The 18,850-nt window shown below is 41.3% G+C and overlaps 1 protein-coding gene across 1 annotated transcript in view; it reads right to left on the bottom strand.

Moving 5' to 3' along the window:
- Positions 1–16,261: 16,261 nt before the first annotated feature.
- The window catches only part of ZDS (zeta-carotene desaturase), a 28,606-nt gene continuing 26,017 nt past the window's right edge, over positions 16,262–18,850 (bottom strand). Inside the window, exons 5-14 of the mRNA XM_087682984.1 lie at positions 18,500–18,573; positions 18,299–18,403; positions 17,967–18,211; positions 17,799–17,886; positions 17,629–17,671; positions 17,365–17,521; positions 17,137–17,265; positions 16,980–17,052; positions 16,730–16,894; positions 16,262–16,614 (exon numbers count right to left, since the gene is read on the bottom strand). Of these exons, the coding sequence (XP_087539110.1) occupies positions 16,450–16,614; positions 16,730–16,894; positions 16,980–17,052; positions 17,137–17,265; positions 17,365–17,521; positions 17,629–17,671; positions 17,799–17,886; positions 17,967–18,211; positions 18,299–18,403; positions 18,500–18,573 (1,244 nt within the window). The 3' untranslated portion in view covers positions 16,262–16,449. The remainder of the gene's footprint in view (positions 16,615–16,729; positions 16,895–16,979; positions 17,053–17,136; positions 17,266–17,364; positions 17,522–17,628; positions 17,672–17,798; positions 17,887–17,966; positions 18,212–18,298; positions 18,404–18,499; positions 18,574–18,850) is intronic.

Here is an 18,850-nt window from a genome sequence, read left to right as displayed (position 1 = left end):
AGTCGATCCAAAGGGTCCTCTGTTTTGGTTCTGATTCACAGCTCCTATTGAGACTTGGGATTGTTGATTCCACTTGGTAGGATTCCACTGTTGTTGAGTTGCCATTGGAGAAACTGTTTGAGGCCACTATTGTTGTGGTTGAACCATCATTTGAGGCACTGTCATCTGTGGTGACCACAGTGGGTTAGGTGCATTATACTACGGTATTGTTTGTATCTAGGGATAGGGGTAGGGAACTGTCCTTGGAACTGCATTTGGTGGGTATACCATTCCTGGCATGGGAGGAGGTAAGACTCCTCTTCCTGGAGTCATTGACAGCCTTGCTTTAACTTCGTCATACAATCTTGCACCTTCCATTGCAGCTTGCAGATTGACTGATCTTCTCAATTCCACAAACTTGCGAACTTCTGGTTGTAGACCTGTAAGGAACACTCCTTTCTATATTCCTTTGTCCAAATTATGGTTAGTCCATCTCTTCAGGATGGATTCCATTCAAGAGACATAAGCTTCTACTCTTTCTCCAGAGGACTAACTTAGTTTCATGAACTCCTCTCGCATCCACTCTTCGAAACCTTCACGCCTGAATTTAGTGAGGAAGGCCAACTTCAGGTCGTTCCATGTGCCAAAAGTTTCTGCTAGTGCTTGTCTCTCATACCACTGAAACGTCGTGCATTTGAAAGTGGCAGGGAATATCACTAACCAATACTCAGGTGGTCTGGCATTGTTAGCCACACATGCTACCATAAATTTTGCTACATAAAGATCCTGTAGGGTCTTCATTGTACTCTCCCTTAAAAACTGGCGATGGGACTACATTTTGCTGGCCTGTCATCAATATTTTCAGGATGAATTTGACTAGGAAGGGGACCTTGAGTCGCCATGGGGACTTCTGTAAAGAGTGCTTTTAGGGTATCAAAGGAGGCTTCCGCTGCAAGCTTGTTCTCAGCTTTGATTTTTTCCTTCTCTCTTCTCACGTACCTCTGGACTCGTTCTAACGCTTGCCTCTTTATTGCATCATTCATCAAGGGGTTGGCTCCAACCAGTTGGTTTGTACTCAATAGGATAGTATCAGAGAGGGCTTCAGTCTCTCTGAGGGATTCTCTGGCCAACATCTCCTCTACTTCCTTCTGTTCAACATCTTTGAATTCAGCTTTCAAACCACTGCAAAGGGGAAGATATTCCATTCTGAAAGTATCAAAACTCATTCTTCTTAGGACCGTTGTTGTGTCATTATAATAATGCCAGCTTCTGAGGGTTTCAATAGTGTATATTGTGAAAAGCACGCTGTCCACCAACTTCCAGTGGATTGCTAATTGGAAAAACAGAAGATTGTCAGTGCACCAAGCATCCCACGTATCTTGTTCTTGAGCATCCACGAACAAATTCCAACTCTTTTCCTTCTTGTCTTCGTGAATCTCCACAGACCAAGACTCCTAAAGCTTCTTCACAATCTCCCACTTGATGATGTCTGGAAACTTCTCAATGAATGCCAAATCTTCCATGGATGGTCATTCTCTCTGTTTTTGCTCTTCAGTTTGTTCCCAAACAATTTGCCACCAAGATGCAAGTTTCTGCTGCTTCAATAAGAAGAGGAAACAGTCCACCACATAGAACATGCATCATGATGGTGATATGATTCCGCCATTGTGGGATGAACTTCTTGTGAAAAGTGGCTTTGATAATGAGAATCTCCAACTCTTCAGTGGAGAAAGGAACTTTGCAAACATCCATTGAATTCTCCTCTTCTTGGCAATGCCATTTCCTTCATTTTTAGCCTCTTTTGATGCTTGTTGATGGCAAGTTTCCCTGACTGCGCACCAAAAACATGGAGCCCCAAGAGGAACACCAAGGAAAAGGGAATTCTCTTGTAAAAAAATCTATCTTGTAACACCAACAAGCTTTTATTTCATTCTTTTGATGACCAAAACAAAGAAAACAGCAAATATTCATGCAATATCATAGTAGATATCTCCCACGGATTTGATAGAATCAACCATAATCTTCAACTTCTTCATAGAATGCATCAATAGAACAAAGAACACAAAATAATACACCATATTTGAATGAAAATCAATCACATATTATTCATCTTCAATGTCTTCATAGTTCTCTCTCTCAATCTCTCATATACAGATACACTGTTTTGATAGAATTGACTCTCTCTCTCTCTCTCTCTCTCTCTCTCTCTCTCTCTCTCTCTCTCTCTCTCTCTCTCTCTCTCTCTCTCTCTCTCTCTCTCTCTCTCTCTCTCTCTCTCTCTCTCTCTCTCTATCAATAGTACATCATCTCCTCACTACAATACTCGCATAATAACTCTCAATAATCCTTCTTAGGTCGTGGATGCACCTCCCAAGAGGTAAGTCTGATATGAAGAGTCACGAAAAGCCATTACAGTGTCTTTTCACAACTCACTACTGTCACTATCACTCGGTCTTCTCTTCAGTCTTCAATCAGCTGCTTATTCCACTTGTTTTAGCTCTTTTGAACTTAGATTCATCCTTTCCAAAAGTTAGAAAACTTTCCCAAAGTCACACATACATTCTTCAAAACACTTACAGAAGGTCTACAAAATAGTTATAGTACAGTACCAGAGCAACTACAGTACAATTACAGTACAGAGACAGAGCAGAGACAGAGGCTCTACAAAAGGTCTACAGAGGGTTACAGAAGGTTATCAGAACCTCATAACTCATACTCAAACCATTCCAAACTATCAAAAACTATTCAATAAGCTTCCAAAAGATCTCAATCTTCATCAATCATCAATCCATGATTCATACAAAAGACAATCAGAACAAAATAGAAGCTATACAGAAGGTATACAGAACCAATCAGAAGCTCAACAGAACCTATCAGAACATTGTAGAGCTTCATATCTCTACTGAAAATCATCATGAACTTCCAAAACATAATTAATATCATCCAAAACACTCTCAAACACTTCCATTAACAACCATACATCACTCTAAATCCATCAAAAATCAATCATTCAAACCTCAAAAACAACAAAAATCAGTCAAAAATTCAGTCTTTTTCCACTCTCAACAGGCTTGCTATACATCAGATAACTACTTTGATTGTAAATGCAATGTTTAGACATGTAGCAACCATGGTGTCCATCAACCTACTAATTTTAGATGCATATGGAATGTTGGCCATTTCATCCTTCTTCTCATCTGACTTGGGGATATCATCTAGCTAAGTTTCAAATATGGAGGCAATGGAGCACTAATAACCTTCCCTCTCTCCATATTGAAATGCTCCACTACCTTGCAAATGTATTCGTTTTCAGAAAAATAGAGTATCTTTTGTCTCGATCCCACATAATGCGGATACCAAGAATGATACCACATCTAACTATTTCTTCAAAGCATCCATAACCATAATAGACTTTCTAGAAATCAATATGTCATTCATATAAAATCAAGATCATAAGGCTATCATTTTTAGCCTTCCTTATATATAGAGAGTAATGTATCTCACTCATATTGTACCCTCAAGACTATATAAAGGCATCAAACTTATAATACCATTCCCTAGGAGCTTTTCTCAAACCATATATGCCTCTAATATAGCCTATACACTAATTGTTTCTTCCCTTCCACAATAAACCCCTCTGGTTGCTACATGTAAATGTCATCATGCAAGTCCCCATGTAAGAAAGTGGCCTTTACATCTATTTGAACCGACTCCATATCCTCCCTAGCAACCAAAGTAAGAATCGCATGCAAGATATTCATCTTGATTATTGGGTGGAAAGATCCCATCAAAATCAATCCTCTTCTCCTATACCTTAAATCCTTTGGCTAGCAATCTTGCCTTGTATTTAGGCATTGTATTAGATGAAGATGCCTACAACTTATAGACCCACTTCCATATAGCATTCTTTTTCAAAGACTCCATCTTTGACTGCATAGCTCTCATCCACTTAAGACTGCCATCACTAGTTATAGGATTCTCATCACTTGATTGAGACACCTAGTATGTATGCACAGTGCTGGTTATTGGATTCAGGTGCGTCCTTCCATGTGACGCCTTACCGTGAGTGGTTTCACTCTTACCGTACTGTATCTGGATCAGTCAGACTTGGAGATGACAGGTCTCTTGATACTGTGGGCTGTGGAGATATTCAGTTGCAGTTTTCCACTGGCAGTTCCTTTTTGCTCAGAGATGTACGTCATGTACCTGCGCTTACGTGCAGTCTTATGTGTGCAGGACAGTTAGATGATGCAGGGTTTCATGTCTGTTTTGGGGATTCTACCTGGAAGATTACCAAAGGCAGACTTGTGCTTGCTAGAGGCGCCAAGGCTGGCAGCCTGTATCCTCTTGTTGTATCTGGATCTTCTGTAGACCATGTTTTGGCTGTGGGCTCTATCCCACATGTATCACTTTGGCATGCCCGTTTGGGGCATATGTCTTTGAAGGGAATGAAAATGTTATCTGGTTTGCAATATCTTCCGCCTTTGGACTATGCACGTTTTGACTCGTGTGATCATTGTCTTTATGGTAAGCAGAATAGGTCTACGCATAAGAAATCGGGTAGGCCATGCATGAGTGAGCCCTTGGCTTTGGTGCATTCAGATGTTTGTGGGCCCATGCCGTGTATGTCTATGGGTGGCGCGAAGTACTTTGTTACCTTCATTGATGATTTTTCTAGGAAAGTGTGGGCTTATCCCATAAAGCAAAAGTCCGATGTCTTGGCAGTCTTTCAGCGTTGGCTTGCTCTTGTTGAGAACCAGACTGGGTATAGGCTGAAATGCCTTAGGACTGACAATGGGGGAGAATATGTCTCACGTGCTTTTGAGCAGTTTTGTGATGACAGGGGTATTAAGCGTCAGTTGACCGCCCCTTATACCCCCGCCCAGAATGGTTTGGCTAAGCGCATGAACAGGACTATTCAGGAGCGTGTCCGCTCTATGCTTAGCCATGCAGGCCTACCATAGAGCTTTTGGGCTGAGGCAGTTAGTATGGCAGTGCATGTCATAAACCGATCGCCTTCTAGTGGATTGGATTTCCAGGTTGCAGAGGAAGTTTGGGCTGGTAAGCCACCCTCTTATGCGCATCTCCGTGTCTTTGGATGTGAGGCATTCTGCCATGTGCCCAAGGACAAGAGGAGTAAATTGGATCCAAAGAGCATTAAATGCATATTCCTTGGCTATGGTGAGTCAGGAGAGATGGGCTATCACCTATGGGATCCGCAGGCGCGGAAAATAGTACGCAGCCATGATGCCGTCTTCCATGAAGACAAGATGCACAGGCAGCCTGCGAAGGTGGTTGAGATCCGCAGAGTGATCTTTCAGGAGGAGCCTAGAGCTCCTGCACAGCCAGTAGTACAGCCTGCAGCAGTTCCTCCATAGGGCCAAGGTGTTGGACAGGTAGTTAGACAGGCAGCAGAGCCTGCGGTGAGACGGTCTGCTAGAGACAGACGTCCACCTGACAGATTTCAACCCTCTATGCATTATGTTTTGGTTACATATGCAGGAGAGCCTTTCACTTATGATGAGGCTATGTGCAGGGGTGACAGTCACTCCTGGGAGAGGGCTATGCAGTCTGACATAGACTCCCTGCATAAGAATGAGACTTGGGATTTGGTTGCCTTGCCTAAGGGCAAGAAGGCTTTGCCATGCAAGTGGGTGTACAAGCTGAAAAGTACCCCTAGACACCCCAAGCCGGCATACAAGGCTAGATTGGTAGCAAAGGGTTTTAAGCAGGAACACGGTGTGGACTTTGATGAGGTCTTCTCTCCTGTGGTTAAGATGACCACCCTGCGCTTAGTCTTAGCTTTGGTTACACAGCTTGACTTAGATCTATATCAGATGGATGTCAAGATGGCTTTTCTACATGGGAACTTGCATGATGAGATCTATATGGATCAGCCTAAGGGCTTTGCAGAACCTGGCAGGGAGCACCTAGTGTGCAAGTTGAAGAAGAGCTTGTATGGCTTGAAGCAGGCACCTAGGGAATGGTATCATAAGTTTGATGCCTTTATGCAGTCACAGGGCTACAGTAGGAGTGCTATGGATCCGTGTCTTTACACGAAGAAAGCCAGTGATGGCAGTTTGCTTATCTTGGTACTCTATGTTGATGATATGCTGATAGCAGGGAAAGCTCATGATGAGCTAGATGCTCTTAAATCTCAGCTGAAGAAGAGCTTTGAGATGAAGGATTTGGGACATGCCTCACATATACTTGGGATGCACATTAAGCGCGATAGGCATCAGGGGCTTTTGTATCTCTCACAGCGGGAGTACATTCATAAAGTCCTTGAGCGCTTCCGCATGCAAGATGTAAAGCCTATTGGCTGTCCATTACCTTCTTATGTGAAGGTATCACAGGCCGATTGTCCACAGACAGATGAGCAGAGGGCCGAGATGGCCAAGATCCCTTATGCTTCAGCCGTGGGCAATTTGATGTATGCCATGATAGCCACTTGTCCAGATATTGCGCATGCAGTTGGTATTGTGGCACGCTATATGGCTACACCTGGCAGCAGACATTGGGATGCCGTGAAGGGTATCATGAGGTACCTGAAGGGCACAGCAGATATGTGTATTTGCTATGGCAGCCAGGATACAGGGGTCATGGGGTACACTGACTCCGATTATGCAGAACATGCAGATAGTAGGAAGTCCACTTCTGGCTATGTATTCACCTATGCTGGAGGGGCTGTCTCTTGGATGTCCAGGGTTCAGAAGTGTACGGCTTTGTCTACCACTGAGGCCGAGTATGTTGTAGCCACTGAGGCTTGCAAGGAGGCCATATGGTTAGGCCGTCTAGTTGCTGACCTTGGAATTGATGCTACACCTACACTGCATTCGGATTCTATGAGTGCCATTCAGTTGGTTAAGAATCCGGTCTTCCATGCGAAGACGAAACACATTGAGGTGAGGTATCACTTCATACGTGGTGTCGTGGAGGACAGGTCTGTTGACCTTGTCAAGATCTCCACTGATGAGAATCCTACAGATCTGCTCACGAAGAGCCTCACTACTGAGCGCTTTGCCTTCCTCAGGAGGTTGATGGGCATTGGATGAGATGTCGCCTTTCCTCATCCCTTGTACCTATGTACATTTGTACTGTCTTTTCTTTTTTCTTTTCTCTCTCACTAGGGCAGATTCGCCTTTAAGTGGGAGGTTGTTGGGGGTAAAGGCGCCTCCGCCGTGCCGCCCCATGTATTACTACACTGACAGTACCCGCCACTGCACACTGCAGGTGGCGGGCGCCCGTCACGTCACTTTATTCTTTATTCTTTTAGTGACAGTTTGAATAAAGGAAGGCCCGGTCACACATTGTGACTGTTGGAGTTCCCATTTCTTGTCTCTCTCTTTCTTGCTCTTGCTCTCCCGCCATAGCTCGCGTGCAAGCTTCGATCCTTCTCACCTTTCACAAATCAACCATTTGTTGGATCCAAGAGGAATACAACGGTTTTCTATGAGTTGCCAACCCACCTACAGATCAACTATTTGTTGAATCCCATGCAAATTTTTAAGAATGTGGGCAGCTTTTTGTGGGACCATATCACAAGAAAGAGAGACATTGTAGGGGCACAAATGGATTTGAAGAAGGTAGACAAGATGGATGCGATTTGGCCATAGTTGACGAGCTTTGATGGTCGCTTGTAACTACCTCACACTCCTTGGGTCGTGTTCACTAAAGAAGCAAACTATCAGGTCTATCCGCAACCCAGTGGGCGTTCCCTCAAGTTTTCATTGAAATCACATGACATTGACACAAGATATGCCAGGTTTTTCCTGGCCTTGATAGCAAGTAATCTCAATATTTTGTTATTTAGTGTCTATTCAATGTTCATAATGCTTTAAATTTTTGGCAATTTGTACTACCAATCGCAATTGCCAGGTGCCTCACTCCAAATCTACACTCAATGATTTATAAGCTGTCGAATTTAATGCAATGGATCTATAAAATGAGATCAAGACATCCTCTATTAAATCGGCAAGGCAGGGAGTGGTGGAGACAGTCTATCTCTTTGAGAAGTACCTGCCCATGAGCATGCTCAAGATACAAGCTTACCTCCTCGTACATCTCATGGATGAAGTGAAGATTGTGAGACCCATCCATACGCAATGGATGTTCTTCTTAGAGTGCTTCATGAAAGACATGAAGGGCTTTAAATGATAACTAGCTCGGTCAAAAGGCATCATGGCTGAGATGTGGTGGTTAACGATAACAAGCTCGATCAAAAGGTAGCATGGCTGAGATGTGGTGGTTAAAAATGGGATAGAAAAAAGGATGGATGGTGCCATGGAACAAGTATTTAGGCACAACGTTTTGGACCATTGGAAGAATATACTGCAGGGGAGCAAGGACTATGTAGTGGCATCTTTGCATGAGGAGTTTTTGGTACCTAGGGCGGCAGAGAGGTTTTCCACCGGGTGGATGATGGAGTGGTTGTGTACATATATGTCACATAGATGATGTACGCAAGGCAATCAAGAGTGGCACCTCAAAGCCCGAGTGGTTAGATGCACAAGATTGGAAAAGACTTGGAAAGAAGGCTAGAGACTCTCCAGGCTAATGGCGGCAGTAGTAGGAGGCAGCAATGAGCGAGGGCACGATTGGAGGTAGGGATCATGCATCATCTAACGAGTAGCAGGCCATAGGACTTATTTGGAGGACTTTGTAAGTTTTCTTTTGGTTCTTCTCACTTTCTTATTTGGAATATCACTTGTACTAACAACCTTATATCTAATAATGCTATTCTATTTTCTTTGCAACACTCCATTACAAACCGTGATCCTACTACAGGTTTGGAGACTCGATATGCAAAGAGACACAGTCTCACTACACTTATCGATAAATTGTATGCACTTGATGGCCCAATAAGTCAATCCTCTTTTTGTTTACAGTCATTAGTTTTTTTGTGATGCATTACATATAGTGGACTAATGCCTGGTTCTTTATTTTGCAAAGTCCGTTCAATGCTCTATTGCATCGAGACGAGCTTTCAAATGGTAAGGAGTTGTAGATGCACTTGGATTCATGGAGAACACATCAATAAGTCAATCCTCTTTTTGTTTACAGTCATTAGTTTTTTTGTGATGCATTACATATAGTGGACTAATGTCTAGTTGTTTATTTTGCAAAGTTCGTTCAATGCTCTATTGCATCGAGACGAGCTTTCAAATGGTAAGGAGTTGTAGCATGCACTTGGATTTGAGGAGAACACATCAATTTCTTTTTTGGTCATGTGATCCATGGAGGCCTCTTCCATATATAGCATTCCTTAGATATACTTATCATCCTTTGTATGAAATCGCATTTTGTGATATTTACAAATGCATTTATCATCCTTTGTATGAAATCGCATTTTGTGATATTTACAAATGCATTTCCATACTTGTTTTAGACTCTCCTCTCCATGGTTCTATGTAGTTTTATGAGTTGTCATCATTAGTCTTGTACTTATTTTATGAGTTACCAATATTATAGTTTTATGTAGTTTTTACACCTGTCTCAACGATGATTGTGTATTCAATATGTAGTTGCTTTGTAGAATATTATTCAGCACATGGTGCTGGGGGGTGGTAGGACAGCTGCCCTACTACTAAAATTTATTTTTTCTCTGCAACCATCGCTATTTGCATTGGTAATTTAATGCATGCCATTGCTATCTGATTCGGTATATATGTCACAAAGCGTCACTACTTGTATCTCACAGATATGTAGAAATGTCTATACCGATGCTTTTAACGACGATGGGGGTAAATTTTTTTATAACTATTTGCGTCACTTTAAACGCCGGTATGTGGCCTATATCTTGTATTGAAATGAACACCACTTGGGACAAACCTTTTGATTTTCATCTGAGAACAACAAATCCTCACTCCTTTTCTAAATGCTTGATTGGCCAATTTGCAACAATGACTTATGAGTCGAGTCCTTATTTCATCTTTCCAAGTAAGATACATTCAGTTCTTTTTATGTTGCTTCGAGTTGTTCCTCCGAAGAAAGCATTGTCTCATATATCGGAGTGCATCCTTATACATCATAGTCAAAGTTTGTACTACAAAGTAATATTGTATCCTTGACATTTGAATCCACCAATAGATACTTATCCCATTCTGGAATTAAAATGTTAGAATCTTCTTCAAGATTTTTTTCTACAATAGCTAGGTAATAGTCCTCCCTAATGGGCATATTTCCTTTCACCACCAACAAGGAAGGTTGGAAGGAGGGCTATAGAAACTCTATCATCATCCAACTTAGTTGATTGCCCATTAGGCAGAATCCACCTCTGTGTTCGCCCTTGTCAGAGCACCAACATCTACCTAATCACTTTGATTCCTCTCACTGGCTACATCTAATCGTTGAAAGACCTCTCACACCTCATTGATATCTGCTTTAACAACATATTATGTATCTTCTACATCTTGGGCGTGCTCTTTCTCTTCATTTCCTAGCAACACATACAAAAAGCAAACCATCCCATGAAATTTATTCATGACATGGCACCTCTAATTGTGTTTAGGGCACTCGAAGTCTCCCTTCTTTATGTTTCTTAGAACTATCAATAGGGCCCAATTGAACTTCTTTCTTAGGGACCTTTTAGCAAAGACATCATTGAGATACACATATCAAACACCCTCTGTATAAACTTCTCCAACAAACCTGTACTCCAAAAGAAAGTGCCCTCTTTCTCCTCAAACTTACTTCATGAATCCCTCACCTATTCCTCCATAGAGTCAATGAGACAAAAGTACCCATGACCCTTGTGGTTATTACTGATGCTATTTGTCCCACTTAAGAAAGGAAATCTTGAAGCACATAGTTAGGAGTGCATTCACTCCTCCTAGGGTGTTGAGCCTCCTCCATATCATGCACCTCAATAGAATCCATCTCCAAACACAAATTGTATCAACCTTAAACTCCTTGAGGGGGAGGGATAGCAAAATGTGAGGAAGAACCCTCAAGAATTTTGAAGAGTCCCCTCTCAGATTGTGTAAGTCAAGGACTTGCACAACATGAAGGAGGACCCTTGAGAATTTCAAAGGGCCCCCCTTGCATTGAGTGGGTTGAGGAACCACACAATGCGAGGGGAGGGTGTGCTCAACTAGCACAATGCAAGGGTGTGTTGGGCTAGCACAATGCAAGGGGGGCTTTTGAGAATTTCAGATGTCCCCCCTCCCTTGCATTGTGTGGGTGCTCAATTCCACACAATGTGAAGGGAGGGTGTGTTAGGCCAGCACAACATGAGGGGGGGGGCCTCAAGAATTTCAAAGGATCCTGCCTTAGATCATGCAAGTCCAAGACCTGCATAATGTCTCACCATCATGTTGTGTTGGCCCATCGAAATATATGTGAGAGGAGAAAGAGAACTAAATTGAGGGTCACACCTTAGGATAGAAAGAGCTTCAATCGCCTTATGCAATGTGAGAGAGAGAGAGAGAGAGAGAGAGAGAGAGAGAGAGAGAGAGAGAGAGAGAGAGAGAGAGAGAGAGAGAGAGAGAGAGTGTGTGTGTGTGTGTGTGTGTGTGTGTGTGTGTGTGTGTGTGTGTGTGTGTGTGTGTGTGTGTGTGTGTGTGTGTGTGTGTGTGTGTGTGTGTGTGTGTGTGTGTGTGTGTGTGTGTGTGTGTGTGTGTGTGTGTGTGTGTGTGTGTGTGTGTCTGTGTGTGTGTGAGAGAAAGGTGGATTTGACAAGTTCCCACCCCCCCCCCCCATGTTGTATCAGTCCAGGATCTACATGATGCAAGTGAGGTGCCTCTATTGTTTAGAGTTCTTGTGTAGTCTGGTTATATCAAGAGACTTCACATCCCTTAGGATTTAAAGGTTTAGATATGACAAAGTCCTAATTCTAGTGGGGATAATTTTTAGAAAAATGAAGGGGGTTTTGGAGATTCCTTCCTTTAAAAGGACTAGGAAGGTGAAGGTGTCAAAGGTGACAAAGGGACCATTCCATTCTCACAATACAAGACTGATTGCATAGGTAAAAATAGAGAGCAGAAATCTCTAGGAGAGGCACACTAGTATATACAAGGAGAACCATGCGGCCCTAGAAATGCTAGGCCCACATTTTGATGTGGTTCTACCTCTGAGAAGGCCATAGCAGTAGCAATTAAGTGCTTTTCACTTCATTAAGGAAGATATTTAGTACTCATAGACCTTCATAAGGAGGTCAATGGTCGTGTAATAAACATTGTTGTAAGATACGGTTAAATCTTAGTACTTCAAAATATTTACATGTTTTTCCTTGTTGTAAGCAAATGGCTTGACACTTAGTGTTTATTTACTTTTGTAGCTTAATTGTTGTAGATCTTCCTGCCATGGTAATACAAGAGACATAGAATCTCAGGCTAAGGGCATTCACAGGGAGATGAAATGAAAGATAGTGGTGGCTGATCTGTTGGGGTTGAGTGCTTTGGAGCCGACGAATAAGTATATGCTCGCTCGAGCTAGCAAACTAATGAGCGAGTATGTCCATGCAAATGAAGGCAAGGCATATTATCCGCTTGATCGTATCAGAGTGGCCGTTATGGAAACGGATATCTTTCACTTTAACTCTCTTTTATTCCTTACAAGCTCACGCTCGAATAATCAAAACAGTGCTTTGCTTTTGAATGGATGGTCAATTGGTTCATCGCAGGAGGCAACCAATTTGAATGGAGAAGCTTCAGATGTTCCAAGGCAAGTGTGTTCCATTTGGGCATAAGCTATAACTTGCCTCCACATCTCTGAGGACTTCTGCCCTTGATCTTGTGCTCTCTCAATCGGGTTTGTGGTGGAGCCTCATTGCAAAAGAAATAGAGCTGCTGTGGGATACAAGCAAACCTCATCTCATTAAGATCTGTTTGAAGCAAGAAATAGGGGATGATTGCCAAGCATTGCTTTAGATGTGGCTAGTTAGGTCACTTCATATTTGAATGTTATCACAATCCTGAGATATTGCAACATAATGTGGACCCTGAGGTTGAGATGCATATTCATATACATGAGACTCAAACTTTGCCTCAATAGTAATATGTATCTTTGCTTGCACCTACTCTGGGCAAAATGTGAATAAGGATTTACATGATAGCAAGCTTGAGGATGAGTCTCTACAACCCCCTACTTATCAAGAACAAGCTTCTAAGGAGGCCCATCTCATATGCTACTAGTAGGCCCATCTCATATACTACTAGTAGGTGTGATTGATAAAATTAGTTCCAATTTTGCCTTGAGATTTGATGCTCAATGAAGTTTTCATCCTTCAAGGGAGGGATACCTTTTGTAATCAACAATACTAGTATCCTTCTCAAGCATCAATAGATGGTTTGCAAAGGGCTAATATTATGGATGTCTTTTATAGTGAGATGGAGAGATTCTAGATAGATAGATCTACAAAGGGAGGGCGCTACAACAATAGCTCTCTTACTGGTTTATCATGAGAGTATCATTATGGAATGGCATGGTTGTGTTGTCTAATAATAAACAATATAGAATATGGAAGATAATTTTTCTTGATAATTGGGATGTTTTTTGTGTTGTGGAACACAAGCAACGCTCAATGGGTAGCTTCATTTGTGTAAGGAAAATTTCTTGCTTTTTTCAATGGTCATGCTCCCCATAGATTTGAGGTTATGCTAGTGGTTCACTCTTTCTTGCAATCGTCATTACTTCGCCAAGATTTTTGAGGTAGATTTATAATTGTGGAGATTATGTATGAGGGTGATGTACCATGATTGGTAGGTCCAATACAACTCAAGATTGACGCTTGCTTTAGGAAGACTTCTAATGTCTCTATGGCACATTTAGTATTCTTGGTATGAGACTTTGGTACTTGTGAGCATGCAAGTATGCAACTTCACCTCATTCTATGATAGGTCATGTGCACCATGCATGGGATGTTTTGGTAATCTCGTCATTGAAACAAGATATGTGGTCTTGGCTACATCCTTGCGAGTAAAATTTTATCTATTTTTCTATTTTAGCATGCTACTACTTTAGCTCAATTGGATATGATGTGTATTTACAAGAGTGATTCAATTTGTCCATTGACACTTAATATGTGGGTGGAGAGATAACATGTCCTTTTGGATCATTACGTTTTGGGCTTGGAAATGATTCAAGTTTTGTTTGGGAGTACAAAGGCATAGTCAATTTTACAAGAAATGTATATGTTATCTTATAAATATGGGATTCAACATGCATGTCCCTTAAGAGTTGAATCATAACATTTGCAATCTTAGCTAGAGCATTGTGTGCCTTGCAACATATTGGGGATACATCTTAAAGAATTGACCACTCATTTAGAGTGGTTGAAATATAGAGTCCAAGCTCTTCAAGAAATGCAATATGCAAACTGCAAAATATAAATTATTTGTTTGGTTAACATGCATGTCCCTTAAGTTGAATCATAACATTTGCAATCTTAGCTAGAGCATTGTGTGCCTTGCAACATATTGGGGATACATCTTAAAAATTTGACCACTCATTTAGAGTGGTTGAAATATAGAGTCCAAGCTCTTCAAGAAATGCAATATGCAAACTGCAAAATATAAATTATTTGTTTGGTTGAATGCATTGTATGAGAATAATTGTTGGACTCATTTTGCTCACATTCACCAAAAATATGCTTAAGAGAAATATTACACACTTGCTCTAGAATATCATAAATCTTTATTAGTTCAACAAGATATTCTCACTGACAAAAATATGCTTAAGAGAAATATTACGCACTTGCTCTAGAATATCATAAATCTTTATTAGTTCGACAAGATACATCTTGAATAGGGTGCATAACCAAGTTAGGCTTAAATGGGCAAATTTTATAAAGGTGAATGCTATTGCGGCAAAGGTCGAGGAAGTATTGTCCTAGTTGGGATAACTTTCTTAATGAACACGTTTAGCTTACATTAGTTAGCTTAAGGACCCATTGGCTTGCCTTTAGCAACTTACTTGGAGATAAAGTTACATGTTGTTGGATTGGAATATTGTAGTGTTTCATTTGCTTTAAAAATGGAGGTCCATTTCTATTGTGGGGTCCTTGTATAAAACATTCTTCAAGGTCATTACCAACAAGCTACAGAAAGTGTTTTGCAATTGATTCATCCATGTCCATATGATTTCATTAAGGGGCCAAATACTACATGTATCATTTTGAATGTTCAATTGGGGATAGATTATGCCAAAGTCTCTGGCCAACTAATTGGTATAATTTAGTTGGACAATAAAAAGGCTTTTAACCATATTAGCCAGTCCTTTCTTTGATAGTTGTCGATCATCTCCCCCTTTCACTATTTTGTGCCCTCCCAACTATAAAATGGAAGTTAATTCCTTGCAAGCCGAGGCTTTGGCTACATCCAATTTGTTTGATTGGCCCAAGAAGCACAAATTAGAGAAGTTCAATCACATGGCAAGATTGGGTTTGAAGACTTTGCAAGTTGTTATTCGAGCTAGTCTCCAATATACTCTTTCCATTGAATATTTCTTTCCATCGAATATTTCTAAGTGCCTTGAGGTTACATGCTGATTTGGGCAACTTCGGAGGATCAACTCAACAATTTTTTCCTTTGCTTGCTTTTCAAATGATCTACTAATCAAATTCACCATAAAGTGTTCGGGAATAAGAGATGGGTCACTAAGAAAGCAAACAAAGTTCGGTCCATTCAAGAGAGAAGATCTAAATGGCATGATTGATTGCTTCAACTGTGGAAATCCAAGCTTCCTTAATGGAAAGTGTTCATATGAAGGCTTCTTAGTAGTGGTTTTCCCATCTTGGATGTGCTGGAAATCCAAGCTTCCTTAATGGAAAGTGTTCATATGAAGCAAACAAAGTTCAGTCCATTCAAGAGAGTAGATCTAAATGGCACGATTGATTGCTTCAACTGTGGAAATCCAAGCTTCCTTAATGGAAAGTGTTCATATGAAGGCTTCTTATTAGTGGTTTTCCCATCTTGGATGTGCTGGAAATCCAAGCTTCCTTAATGGAAAGTGTTCATATGAAGGCTTCTTATTAGTGGTTTTCCCATCTTGGATGTGCTTTTGAGGTCGCAAGGTGTCTTGTGGTAGATATATCTTCAATACTACATGTGATGAAAACCCTACTAATATTTTAACCTCTTGCCATGCAACAAGACAGATTTGGGACTTTCCCATGTGTGGACTTGGGACTTCATTTTATGTGAGAAGTCTCCATTGGTAGGTGTTTTATGTGAGAAGTCTCCATTGGTAGGTGTATCTTTCATACTAGATGTGATGAAAACCCTACTGATATTTTAAACTCTTGCCCAATTGCGAGACAAATTTGGGACATCGTTTCCTGTGTGTGGACAGATTTGGGACTTCATTTACCGTGTGGAGAGAGACATTTTGCCCGATTATATGGAGTGAAATTTGGTCTTTGCGACCTGCCTGATTCACATATATTAGGTTTACAACATGGGTGAAGGAAGTTGACGAAAGAATTGTGAGAGAGATCCTAAAAGGGGGCTCCATTCAGATCTCATCCTTTATTTATGTAATAAGAGACGCTTCTTTTTCGACTGTCTTCGATTGCCCTAAGGATTCAGATGCCTTGAGTCTCTGGCACAGTTCACCCAGCCGCTTTCCATCCTCACAAATATATGCAGCTGCCTGCCTCCCAGAAAGAGTAGCGCCTTCCATGCTGTCAATGTAGTCCTGCAATGAGAAAGAAATCCTCTCTTCAGCTCAGAGACATGCCTTCATATCCGACAAGTTCTTGCAGTTCTGAACCAACAGATAATGTAACCTATCAGACTCTGAAAAGTCTAACCTGTTTAGTGTAAGAGCCTGCTAAGAAGAAGTTAGATACGGGGGTTTTTTGGTCTGGTCGATATGGGTCCAACCCAGGGGCTTCACGGTACAAGGATTGCCCCAGTTTGACAACTGAAGACCATGTGACCTCCAGGCCCTCAGCAGAGGGGAAAAGGGCAAGCACCTGGCAACCCACATCCAGAAATTATGATCTGACAATGCTTGTTCAATAAACCACTTGATTAATCAATGTTAGTTTTTCAATTCACCTGCTTCTGAACCCTTCTGACTATTTCCTCGTTTGGAAGTGGCATATAAGGATCACCAGGAGTCAAGACAACCCTGCATATGACACATTGCCTCATTCATATTGAGACTAAACCCCTATTTGACAAAGAGAATTCATCAAACATCAACAAAACATACTGCAGAAGTGAACCCTCCCCAGGTTTGTAGTAATCCTCAGGAGAAGTAAGTGCAAGATCTGCAAAGCAAGAGAAATCAGCATCTGCTGTGTACAGCAAATTATCCATTCCAGTTGCTTTCTGCAGCTGCCTGTGAAGCCAGAGGCAACAGAGTCATGAAAGGTGTAGCAGCACAGACATCAGACAGGAAAGACTCAAGATATGTGAAGAGCTTAGTCCTCAAGCTGACCTGGACTTCTCAATGTCTTGCAATTCAGTAACCCATCCATTGTACCTAAGTTGGACTGTGATAACAGGTACACCCACTAACTTGTAGATTTTATCAAACATGTCATACTGTCTCCATTGTTCAGGCAATAGTTTCTTGATTCCAGGAACGTCACAAGCTGTAAAACATTGGTATTACTCAATACTTCAGTCCAACTGTTACAGAATCTGAAACCCAAACAGGGGTTAGATATTTAAAGTAGGTAAATACGGCCTTGGAGAAGACCTGCCACATACACATCAGCTTTGACAATCTTCTTTTCAGTTGCCTGCACAGAAAATCAACGGCATTGTTGACAACTCCACAGATATAACCTAATGCAGAAAGAGTCAACTTTTCGACAGCATAGAAAAATTTAGTTCCCTAACAAACTTGCAGAAGAATGAACTCCTTACCTTTGACATCATCAAACCCGATACATAAGCCTCTCCAGTTGGCATGTGACCATGAAGAATTTCCCGGCAACCCCATCTCAGATGGAACCTGCAAAGCCATGACCATACCATGAATGACAGATATCAAGAAAGGAAATCATCTGATAACAACAGATGCTTCAGGTATACCTGCCACCTCTGTCAGTGATGTACTTGCTAATAGGTCCATTCAATCTTAAGTCCGGGGATCCATTTAACATCCGAAGTAGAGATGCATCTGTCTTGATAGCAAATAGAGCAAATATGGTAAGCATGCAACGAGCACTTATATTGTCACAGTCGATAAATCCAAGCGCATAGGCAACTGGATCCCACATCCTCTTGATACTCATACGGGTGCCCCCGTGCGACATGAACCATTCTGAGAAACTAACCTGTACCATAAAACCACCAATTTACAAACAGTACACATTTTATTTAGTATGCAGAGAGCCATCAATTTCATTCCAGATTTTCTCTACCTTATCCAAGTCACGAATGTCACGCATAGCACCATCTGGGTCAACAAGTGCACGCACAACAGGACTTGTTGCCAATGCAATAGCATTGAATGCCTTATCTACTGTCTGCAAGACTAAGAAGAAATTATTAGCTTGCTTGCAAAACTAATAACTTCTGGCAATCCATTTGAAAAGCAGTCATTTCCTCATTTGCATCCTTACCGATAGTTGGTTTGTAGTCAGGAATGCTTTAATTCCATGTAGGGGTGCACCCGTTAAAAAACGGAAGTCCAGTTCTGGTGGCCAAGTATTCCACAAAGATATATGGTTAACGCTTAAGAATTACAATTTGAGCAGCACAAGACAGTCGTTTAGAAGACTTACAGCCACCTGCACTAGGGACATTGGAAATATTTACACTTCTAATTCTCATGTGAATCATGTATACCTTGATGCAAAGCAACCAGCTTCTAGGGATGTCTTGATTTATTTTGGCTAACTGTTAGGAAGTTGTTGTCCTAATCTTCTATAGGATGATGTAGTTGGTCCATTGCTAATTTACAAGCATAAACT

Source organism: Lygodium microphyllum, chromosome 1, assembly GCF_053477565.2.
Source record: "Lygodium microphyllum isolate KBCC chromosome 1, Lygodium_microphyllum_v1.1.10, whole genome shotgun sequence".
Lineage (NCBI taxonomy): Eukaryota > Viridiplantae > Streptophyta > Polypodiopsida > Schizaeales > Lygodiaceae > Lygodium > Lygodium microphyllum.
The sequence above is the reverse complement of the archived record's forward strand: the minus strand, read 5'-3'. Positions and strand labels throughout refer to the sequence as shown.